General features: G+C 48.0%; 4 protein-coding genes across 4 annotated transcripts; 2 read left to right on the top strand and 2 right to left on the bottom strand.

Moving 5' to 3' along the window:
* Positions 1 to 29: 29 nt before the first annotated feature.
* Positions 30 to 3,313, top strand: F4822DRAFT_415779 (DUF1900-domain-containing protein). The gene is made up of 7 exons (XM_051459270.1): positions 30 to 443; positions 518 to 606; positions 678 to 820; positions 889 to 1,457; positions 1,508 to 1,544; positions 1,603 to 1,717; positions 1,772 to 3,313. The coding sequence occupies exons 1-7, from the start codon at positions 410 to 412 to the stop codon at positions 2,576 to 2,578; spliced, it is 1,794 nt and encodes a 597-aa protein (XP_051310419.1). The 5' UTR covers positions 30 to 409; the 3' UTR covers positions 2,579 to 3,313.
* Positions 2,910 to 3,874, bottom strand: F4822DRAFT_433187 (Phosphoribosylformimino-5-aminoimidazole carboxamide ribotide isomerase; the record flags this gene model as incomplete). Its single annotated transcript, XM_051461791.1, has 3 exons — positions 2,910 to 3,208; positions 3,291 to 3,480; positions 3,575 to 3,874. The coding sequence occupies 3 exons, from the start codon at positions 3,872 to 3,874 to the stop codon at positions 2,910 to 2,912; spliced, it is 789 nt and encodes a 262-aa protein (XP_051310420.1).
* Positions 3,875 to 4,107: 233 nt separating this feature from the next.
* F4822DRAFT_368809 (uncharacterized protein) lies at positions 4,108 to 5,243 on the top strand. The gene has a single exon (XM_051456242.1). The coding sequence runs from the start codon at positions 4,159 to 4,161 to the stop codon at positions 5,062 to 5,064; it is 906 nt and encodes a 301-aa protein (XP_051310421.1). The 5' UTR covers positions 4,108 to 4,158; the 3' UTR covers positions 5,065 to 5,243.
* Positions 5,244 to 7,091: 1,848 nt separating this feature from the next.
* F4822DRAFT_438471 (STE-domain-containing protein) lies at positions 7,092 to 9,547 on the bottom strand (the record flags this gene model as incomplete). Its single annotated transcript, XM_051462522.1, has 4 exons — positions 7,092 to 7,371; positions 7,587 to 7,670; positions 7,737 to 9,336; positions 9,421 to 9,547. 4 exons carry the CDS (start codon positions 9,545 to 9,547, stop codon positions 7,092 to 7,094), a joined length of 2,091 nt encoding a protein of 696 aa, XP_051310422.1.
* Positions 9,548 to 10,986: the final 1,439 nt, after the last annotated feature.

Genomic DNA, 10,986 nt, shown 5'->3' on the forward strand with positions numbered 1-10,986 from the left:
GAGCTTACCTAGGTAACCAAGGACGTGATGTGGTAGGTGCGTTTTACACTGAAATGTTCACATTCTGGGGGGGAGGCGTAGAACCCCACCTGCCCTAAAGTTGCTTTGAATTCAGGGGACGATAGTGGACCTTCTGTCCTGCAAAAAAGGGCAGTGTTGCTGCAGAGCGTATTAGATTCAATGGGGAGGTACCTAGGTACATCAGCTAGGCTTCAAGTTTCAATCCTTTAATCAGATCAGCCTACCTTCACTGCCTCATAACCTCACCTAATACTATAGGTATCTTTATAATTGCTACAACTTTTCCCCCCTTATCGCATTAGGTTTTCTCTTCTTCATTGAGCTGTATGCTCTTCAATTAAATACTTGTTCCTTATCTTATTAACCCTTCTATTGTCTACGGCCAATCATGTCTGGTCGCTTCGTTCGAGCGTCCAAATACCGTACGTTTTCCTAAGCGCTCCCTGTGTCAGGACAAACGTGCGACTGCGACCATCTAAGCTAACCCTCAGCTCAGGACATGTCTTCGGCAAATCTACACGCAAAGAGTTCTGCTATGACAATCTACGTATAAGTCGAAATGCTTGGGATACCAACTTGGTTAAGGTCTGAATCCCTTCTATCTATTCAATGATATTACTTTGCAAGTTAGGGGCTGACAATGTTGGTCGCAATAGGCCAATCCAGAGTATCTCTCCGTCAATTGGGAAGCCAGTGGCGGAGGTGCTTTCGCTGTTATCCCCTTAGGCGAAAAGGGCAAGGTCCCCGACGTTATTCCTCTGTTCCGTGGCCATACTGCTGCCGTTCTCGATACCGACTGGTGCGCACGCGACCCTTCGAGTGGCTGACTCCCCTATTTCGAAAGACTTTAACCTAATCTTGCTAAAGGAACCCTTTTAATGATCGTCTAGTCGCATCAGCTTCCGAGGATGGCAAAGTGATGTTATGGCAAGTGCCCCAGGGCTTTACCTTGTTGACGGACGCCGAAGAACCAGCTGATGTGTCTCCTGTCGCCAAACTGACTGGTCATTCGAGAAAGGTTGGCCAGGTCCTGTTCAACCCCGCCGCCGAGAATATCCTTGCTTCTGCATCTGGCGACCTCACGATTAAAATATGGGATATTGGTGCTGGCTCCCCCGTTCATACGCTGAAGCACCCGGATATTGTCCAAAGTCTGTCCTGGAATGCCAGTGGTACGATGCTAGTTACAACATCGAGGGACAAGAAATTGCGTGTATGGGATGTACGACAGGAGCGCCCTGCGCATGAAGGTCCCGGCCACGAGGGTGCCAAGAACAGCCGGACCGTGTGGCTTGGAGAACAAAACAGATTTGCTACAACTGGTTTCTCGAGAATGAGTGATCGTCAACTTGCCCTTTGGGAGCCTGGCAACAATACTCCTATTGGCGGGTTCAAAACTCTTGACAGTATTTCTGGCGTTTGCATGCCTTTCTGGGGTAAGCTGGTTTTTAACATATACCTGCAGGCATAACTAACAATTATCTAGACGACGGCTGTAACTGTTTGTACCTCGCTGGAAAGGGGTAAGTTTTACCACTGCTTTGATTCAGAATGTGGGTAGCTAATCTGGGACTGTATTAGTGATGGTAATATCCGCTACTTCGAGTACGAGAATGACAAATTCGAGTTCCTCTCGGAGTACAAGTCTGTGGATCCCCAGAGAGGTATTGCCTTCGTTCCCAAGCGCGGAGTTAATGTGAGTTGTCATATTCAAGTTTATACTACAGGCCCGACGATTAACACTTCATAGGTTCACGAGAATGAGGTTATGAGAGCCTACAAGACTGTTAATGATGCATACATCGAGCCAATCTCCTTTACTGTACCCCGCCGTGCTGAAACGTTCCAATCGGATATTTTCCCACCAGCTGCCGGCATCAAACCCGGCGTTAGTGCCAGCGATTGGCTTTCAGGCAAGAGCGGCCTACCCCCGAAGATTGATTTTGAAAGTATCTACGAGGGCAATGCTCCTGTCGAAGTCCCAGCTGACTATAAACCGCCTGCTTCTACCCCTGCTCCTGCTCCTGCTCCTGCTCCTGCCCCCGTATCTAAGCCCGCCCCTAAGAAAGAACCGGAGTCAACGCCGGCACCACCTCCCACGATCAAGGAACAGAACCGCTCTATGGCATCGATCGCTTCCAAGTACGACGACAACGACGAAGGAGATGATGATGAGACTTCTAGTTTCGAAGAAATTTCAAAGCCAGTACAACGTAGCGCAATACCAGCAAAATCCGAACCGAAACCCCCTTCTCCGACCAAGACCACATCAGCAGCACCACCAAAAGCCTTACCATCCCTCAAATCGCCAACGTATGCGCCAGCGGCCTCTACGGCAGTTCCCGCGTCGCCTGGCGGCTCGGGTGTTGAGACAACCTTGGAACAAATCAAACATCTATTGGAGACTCAAACAAAGATGATTAGTGTGCAAGGTCAACAGATCAACCATCTGACAACCGAGGTGGACGGTCTAAAGAAGAAAGTGGGATCTGGATCACAGGATCAGAGTGAGCGCATTCGGCAGCTAGAACTCGAGTTAGAAGAGTTGAAGTCATGATGTGCACCATGGTTGTGTAGGAATATAGTGGTGGTAATTTAGAAGTGGCGCTCTGGGGTTGCGCAGTCAATTCAATGGATAACGATCTTGATGAGGGTTGTACGTACAGTTAGTCTTAAAACGTCTTGTACTAGGGGATATGTCGACGTTCCTCAAATTCCCTGGTGAGGCGCGTTTGCATTTATACCTATCAAACAACAGAATTGTTCGCTCATGAGAGCAGGTGAGGTGAATACTTTGGAGTATATACCTATCATGTTATTATCAAGCAGGTCTTTTTACACATACAATTCTTGGAGCGATATTTGATGGATGGCTATGTGATTTTTGTCTATTTTTTTGAACTCCCTTGTTTAGCGTTCCATGCTACACAGTCATCGAACTTGACTCCTGTGCCACCAAAGCAATCTAGTGCGCTACCTATTGTTAGGTCCACTTTTCCATTGCTCAGTTTCTTGACCAATTCTAGGTCGTCGAGATTTCTCCCGCCACCGGCATACGTTACAGGTATGCTACACCATTCGGCAAGTCTCTCAACGAGTTTCTCGTCAATGCCTTTCTGTAAACCCTCGTTGTCGGCGGCGTGGATGAGAAATTCGGAGCAATATGGTTCCAGAGATTTTATAGATTCTGCACAAGTAGCATTAGACCTCCGAGTCATAGTTATAATATTCTTCATTAGATATAATGATGGGAGTAGATGTTAATATACCTTGGTTCACTTCCATATCTGTAATAGTTTGCCATTTATTCATGGCTACATACCACTTATCATCGCCTCTCCGTCTGCAGCTGAGGTCGATGACGAGATGATCTTTTTGTCCACCGAGCGCAGCCAGCACAGAGTCCAGGCGCTCCTGACTGAATTTGCCTTCCGGGAAGAGGAAAGATGTGATGATGACCTACTAGACTTCTCGATCAGAAATATTACATAATAGAATCGATGGCTCTTTGAAATAATTGTTTCGAAGTTCCTCCAATATAGGTTACACATACCTTACTGGCACCCCGCTCCATCCACAAAGCAGCATTTTTGTCATTTATGCCACCACCAACTTGGAGATGGCCTGGCCACGCAGCAAGAGCTTCCTTTGCAGCGTCTTCATTCCCAGGCCCTAGCATAATAACGTGCGCACCCTCAAGCTCATTGTCACGGTACAAACCAGCGAAATGGCCAGCGGAATGTTGCGAGACATAATTCGTCTTAAGCTCGGCGGTGGAGCTATTCAGGGTTCCGCCCACAATCTGCTTGACCTGGCCGGCGTGCAGGTCTATGCACGGTCGAAATCGCGCCATCGTCTTTGACAAGTTGGAGAAAGTTTCAATCCACGTTTCTGTCATTAAATCTGTAGCGGGGCTTTTAGTTGACGTATTACGAGGCCATGGTGGGGTGGCATTTAGTGGCAGGGGCTGTGTGTCATTTATCCTTTTTGATTGGTCTGAGGGTGCGGAAGGCTGCATGTACCTAAGTATCCATCCCATACCCCTAGCCCCACTAAATTTTTGCTTTTTCGACTTCAACGCGGTGACTTTTTCTCAGTTTCACATAAATCTGACCTTTTCAGCCTGCCAACCTCAAGATGGCTTCAGTTCTCGGAAAACGTAAATCGCATGATAATAAATCAGAGTCATCGTTCTCACATGAAGCTGCTCAGGCTATATTTAGACGACATTTCGAGGAGCAATTTGCTCCATTAGAACCCTCAAAGCCCGTTGTGAAGGCGACGCAACCTTCCGAGTTAGAAGATTTGCGTTCTGATTCAGAGGATGGGGCGTCTGACGACTCCTGGGATGGTGTATCGGGTTCAGGGGAGGACTCAGAGCCAGAAGCTCTCGATGAGGCAGCCGAAATCGTGGAAGTAGTCGAGCACACGAGCACCACTCCGGCACTCTCTAACGACCCCCTTTCTAAACGTGAAAGTAAAGCATACCTCTCTTCGCGTGTACCATCTTCGTCTATAGATCCAAATGCGCCATCTTCAACAACAACAACAACAACAAAACGCAAAGCCGCTGGGGACGAAGATGCTCCTTCGCTACTAAAGAACGATTTGGCCCTGCAACGTCTATTATCGGAATCTCATCTTTTTTCGGGGAGTCAGAACGGCGGCAGCACCGAACATGCGGGTCGGAATCGCCATCTAGCTACGGATATGCGGTTAGCGGCGCTTGGGTCGAAAGCTAGCATTTTCAAACAGGAAAAAATGCCTATGTCGCATCGCAAGGGGATTACGGCAGCTGCGGCAACGCGTGAGTCTAAGCGGCGGAAGGAAGCTCGAGAAAATGGTATTATTCTAGAACGACCTGCGGGAGGTGCTGCGAAAGGGAAGCCCAAAATGAGAAAGAGGGAAAGGGCTGTGGATGCACCTGCAGTGGGAAGGATGAGGAACGGGATGTTGAAATTAAGCAAGAAGGATATTACGGAAATCCAGGGAGATGATAGGAGATCCGGGAGTAAAGGTGATAGAAAACGGAGAAGGAGGTGAGAGGATGTTAGGGCTGTTCATGATATGCTATTGGGTGACCCAATTGGCTGGATATTCCTGGTGCAGTTGTGAAGGGGAAACCGCACAACAACAACGCCGGGCGGTGTTGATTTATTTAGGTGCCTGCCATCCAAGATGCAAACACTACCCCACCGACCATAATTACAACAAATTTTCCCACTGCCCGTTCAACCAAATTGTTCTCTTCCCGCTTTCATCTCTTTTTCACCCACCGTTTTACGCCGAGTCCTGCGCGCCAAATTGGTGGTTCTAGTTATCGCGCCAAAAAAGCAAGTAACCATTCTTAAAACCAATCTTCATTGCCGATCATCACTACTAAGAACACATTAAAGTCGATATGACTCCCTCAACTCGCCCTCGGACGACCCCCGACGAGACCAACTCCAAATTCGCTGAGACTGTCGCGCAACTACAAGCAAGGCTTGATGAGGTGTTCTCTAAGTGTCGTAAGAAGCTTATAGAGGGCCACGCCGCTTCCACCAGTAACTACTATATGCTAGAGTATGCCATAGAGGAGGTTATTGACCTGCGAACCGAAGTCGACAAGTTGCGTGGCGAGCTCGCCGAAGCCCACAAACTCATCGAAGATCTTCAGCTCGAGCTGAAGGGAGTCAAGACCGAACGTGCCAGTCACAACATAGACCATGTCCCCATCCTTAACCAGCTGATCTCGCACGACCAATTGTATATTTGGTCTCGCGCGATGTCACTGAAATTCAAGATAGACGGTCGTACTATCGGAGACCAAGAAGGGCAGTTCTACTACATCATCTCTCGCCTTGGCTGGAAGCTTCTATCCCTCGTCCTTCCGCACGTCGACATTGGCGCCAGTTTGGACACCATCATCGCTGTACTGCGTGAGCATGTCCCACTCCGCTAAGATATCCGACTATCTTGAGGTCATCTAGATAGACGAGTACCGTGAATTCTGCTCAGCTTCCCACATCCGCAACTTCCCCATGCATATCGCTTTTACGAAAAGATCGTTCCTCAGTCGGCCTTCTGGCATTTGGTTGACACGTAATCGCACATACGACTATTTCGTTTGTTGACTTTGAAATCCGAAGATCACGGAACTGGTAAGTCATCGTCCTATTCCACTATTGCGTATCATCTACCGTCTATGTTCTTGAAAACTAACAAATTCCTACCAGGTTATTCGGAACGAGCTTTCAACGACGGAAGTAGGGAAGACGAGGGACATGAGACGGAGTCGGACATTTGCCACGGCTTCTTAGCTGTCAGGCTGATTTCGTGGTAATAGTAGTACAGGATCTCTTGAAGATCGCACAACTACGTATAAACAATCAATTACCCACATATGTAAACCCATTCCTTCCATTGTTGTGAAAACTTAAATATTTGGTCGAGTCATACAGAAAGGCATTTTATTACACTTAATCAAATCACAATGAAGACTAATTGAGATGTGTACATCAATATTTAATTGAATTTCAAAGTTTGTACGACTTGTCCTTCATATGACCTTGTCTTCCAATACTTCAAAGGGTCGCCGCCGACCCTAAAAACCCTGGTATCATCTCCCATAGCTCCCCTACTGCCAGCCGCCACGAAAATGTCAAGTGACAAATAAAAAGAAAAGCGAAAAAAATGAGAGAAGGCGAATATATATACAAATGCACGAATCGCGCCCCGTCGACTTCCATCTCTTTTTCGCCGTCCATGCCAGTCAGTCCACTGGACCCCCTCGAGACATAAAAACAGCTAGCCTCCTTCCGTCAGGCTCCAGCCGACCTGAGTCTATCAAATGCTTCGTTTTTTTGGTATCCCTCGTGCTAAAATGAAATCAGAACAAATAAACGTCCTACAACGCGAATGGTGAGAAACAAGACTCTTCTAGTCCATACTTATAGAATGAAGTCTCCAAATCTAGTCGCAATATGCCATGCAAAATCGAACCGCTAATCTCGAGTTGGCAATTGACAAAATACAACGGTAGTCCCATCGTGACACATGCCGCAATAAAAAAAAAATAAAAAAAGTGATTACATCGCCCCCGCTGGCGTGCTCATTGTCATGGGCATGCTCAGTGTTTGTAAGGGATTAAAGGATGACTGATTCATCCCACCTGTAGCAAGACCATTGCCAGCAGATGCCGACGTGGTGACGGAACTCAGAGAGGTAGGAATGTAACCAGATTCCGAGTTTGGCGAGGCTTCCTCCAGCGAACCGAGCTGGTCCTCGCCGGAATAGTCTTCCTCATCCTCGCCAGACAGGTTCAACCCGCCGTCGACACCTTCACTACGGTCGTGTGTTCGCTTGTGTCTGTGATGATTATGTTAGCCCAAGCTTCTTCGATTGAACTTGTCGCTCCTCGTGATGAGTTGATGTTGGTACTATTGCACGCTTCTCATGTTGTGAATTGATTCGGATATTGATTGATTTCGGTCTGATTGCATATCGCACAAACATCGTTGCTCATCACAGGATCTTCAAGTTGACAAAAGAAACATAATTCAAAAAAAGAATTGGGGTCATACTGTGCTAGGTTGTCGGATCTAGAGAATGCCTTGCTACAATAGGGGCAGATGTAGGGTCTTTCTTGGGTATGTGTTCTCACGTGTCTAAATATATGGTCAGATACACAACGGTGCACCACACAAGTTACAAAAGAAAATAATTGATCTTACCGCTTCAGGTGCTCGAGGCGCTTGAAGAGGCGGCCACACGTGGGAATCGGGCATGAATGCGACTTTTGGGGATAGGGACCCAGTTCCATAACAGTGGCGGAGCGCGCTCGGCGCACTACATTAGGTCCAGGTTGCATCACTCGCTGTTCGCTCATTGAGCCGTCACCGTTTAGGTCCTCGTTGGTAAACTGAGGGAACTCTTGTCGCTGAAGAGACATGGGGTTAAGAGCAGGGCTGCCTTCTACCGTTGACAATGGAGTGCCGTGTCGCGACATCTCCATATGTTGCTGGTTGGTAAGAGAAATTGTTGAGTTGCTGTAAGAGAGGCCAGGAGGCGAATTGCCCTGGGACTCATCGCCTTCAGCAACAGGACCAACTGATGCGGAAACCGATCTCCTCAAGTCTGAAGGTCGGTGAGCAGCTACTTGAGCTTGAGCAGTGGCTGCTGCGATCGCCGATATGGAAGGAGGGATGGATGAACGCCGTCTTCTCTGTTTGTATGTCGGCGATCCTTCGATTACAGAGTAGACGTTGTTAGAGCCATAAGGACGCGAAAACTGAGGCCCGGCTAGATTAGAGGGTGGTAGCTGCATCATACCGTTCAAACCGCTGACACCACTGAGGTGGTCGGGAATTGCCGTGTACAAACCAGTCTCCTCGTTAGCAATGTAGGCGGGTTCGGCACCAATTCCTAAAGCTTGTTGAGGAGGGGTGATCGGCTCGAAAGAAATACCTCGGTTGCTGTAATCCTCGTAGTGAGAAGACACGAACGAAGGGGCAGGCGAGTATTCAAGACCATACGCAGGCATTGAAGCATGACGTTGGTGGCTATGAGCCATAGGAACACCGTTCTGGTTGTATTGAACGCGGCTGAAATCAGGCTCCCTCTTTACCACTTGGGGGACCTGTTGGGGCATAGCCGGTGCCATTGTCATCGTGTTGTATGAAACCATGGCGTCCATCCCATCCGCTAAAGGGGCCATCGACTGAGGCATCATTTGCGGGGGAGGCATGGGATCCATTGCCCTCATCACCGGGGATGGGGCTTGGGACTGAGAAAAAGCCACTTGTTGGGCACTGAAAGACGAAGAATTCGCTTGTTGGGCTTTTGTTAATTGCTCGTAGAGCGATTGAGATGAATCGTATTGGAACGATAGAGCAGGCTCACTGACGGCCATAGTAGTAGCCTCCTGGCCCATCTTTTCTCTCTTCAAATCTCTTTCGAGGGCATCGAGGAAAAGACGGTCATGCGGTACGCTATACCAATAAAAGACCTTTTGCTTCTTTTGTGTTCGAATGCAATTGTTCTTGTACAGGAAATCCAAAAAGGGGCTCTTGGGTTCCTCCAAAGAAGCATCCGTGCCGGATTTCAAATTTCGAAGGTCCGAGAAGATACCTTCTTCAAACTTCTTCGAGTTCTTCACGGGACGACCGAAAGCTTGGAATCGAAAAGAAAGGCATCGCACAATGTCGGTACCCGAAATGTGAAATAGATTGTTCCATAATACACAAGAGACGTATTCGCCTGTCGGTAGTAGGAATCGTCGGATGTATTGATCAGGTTGCCAGTCAACAGGGGCCGAAATAAGGAAATATTTTACTATTAGCGGTCAGTAACGGATAACGGTAACGGTGCTGAAATTGAGTTCGGATGTGGATCCGGTTGCGAATAATCAAGACATACAATTATCAACTTGTTGTAATGCCACTTGCGCATCATGCGGTAAGGCTTGCTGAGCCTCGGTGCTGAGCATGAAAGTCTCAGGCTTTTGTGGTGCTGACGCCGCCATTGCTGCTTGTTGTGAGTACATGATGCACCACACAACTGCCTCCGAAATGGCACCGGAGTCAAACGGTTTTTTTGCCGCTTGCAATAAGCAGTAACTGGTCCGTGTCGGCTATTAAGGTTGGTTGTATGAATAACAGTAGAAAATCGTTTCGTATTAGCTCGTTTGCTTTATAGTCGTTTCCAGACGTCAATCTCAAGGTGAATCTTCAAGGCGCTGCCTTTTCCTTCCTTCGGAGGACGATTCGCCGGATAATAGCCTTGGGTTCGGTGTCGTTGAATTTTGGTGTCGAGTCCAGCCCGTACAACGTGTTCTTTTTTTCGCTTTATCTTTCTTTCGTAGACGATATTAAAGCCTCGCTTTGCCTCTGGCTAAAGTCAAGCCTCGTCACGGTCAACCTTCTAGGCAACTTTGCGTTTTTTTAAAGGATATGGAAACGTCCCGACCGCTTCTTTCCGAAGTCGTTTATTGCGAACCGTGCAGCGCGTGCGATGGCGTGGTAAGATCCAATGCGTAGATTTAAATTATTCCCGGTTCCTTCTTATTTTGAGGAGCTTCCGCCAAGGCCGCAATGGAAAAACCGACAATTCCGAATTGGATTAAATCTTGTTTATTTAAGCGAGGACAAGAAGCACGAGTGTTGTGATGCCAATAGACGAAATAGAGGGGGAAAAAATAATAATCAACAAGATGCTCCCGAGGATCAAACAAGATGGACAGAACGTGGGTAGTAGGTCTAATGTGCGACGATTGAAGTCTAGTGGGTGGGCTGCGGTTGTGCCAGACAGTCGGGTCTACTACGCTCGTTATCGATGAGAAGAGAAAGAGTCTCGCGGCCGCGGAGTTAAAGAATAACACAGTGAAGTCCTTTCGCGTGCGGGCACGTTGATGGGATCTTCTAAGTGAGAGAGAGAGGGGGGGGGTGGTTTGATGGAGTGTGTAATTGCCCTGCAACACGAGGGGGAGAGACGGCGAGGCGAGAAAAAAGAGGGAGAAGGGAAAAAAGAGAGATAGAGAAGGAGGGGGAAGTTCTGAATAGAACAAATGATCTTACGAAGAAGATTCAAGTAGGTAGGGTTGAAAAGAAGGAAACAGTCGAAGAGGATGAGGAGTTCGGGGGGGTTTAATGATTTCCGCTGGCTGGGGTTGTGTCTCTCTCTACCCAGTAATCATCCAGGGACTATGCCAGGTTCAGGTTCAGTCTACCTCTCTTCTCTCGCTCGCCTGTCTACTGGGCAAGTGGGCAAGTGGGCTAGCTTACCAGGTCTGGGCCGGTGCGGTCGGGTAGGAGAGAAGAGATTTAGAGTGGAGTGGGCGGAGAAAGAAAAAAATGGACAAGCCCTGGAGACTATCCAAGTCTGTTCAAAATGGGCTAATGCAAATAAACCGACTATGCCGCTCTAAACCATAAACGGAAAGGTACTCGTGCCAATGGTATACGCTTGCCTGTATTCGGAAGTATC

The sequence above is a fragment of the Hypoxylon trugodes genome, assembly GCF_022578975.1.
Source record: "Hypoxylon trugodes strain CBS 135444 unplaced genomic scaffold F4822scaffold_9, whole genome shotgun sequence".
NCBI classification, from domain to species: Eukaryota; Fungi; Ascomycota; class Sordariomycetes; order Xylariales; family Hypoxylaceae; genus Hypoxylon; species Hypoxylon trugodes.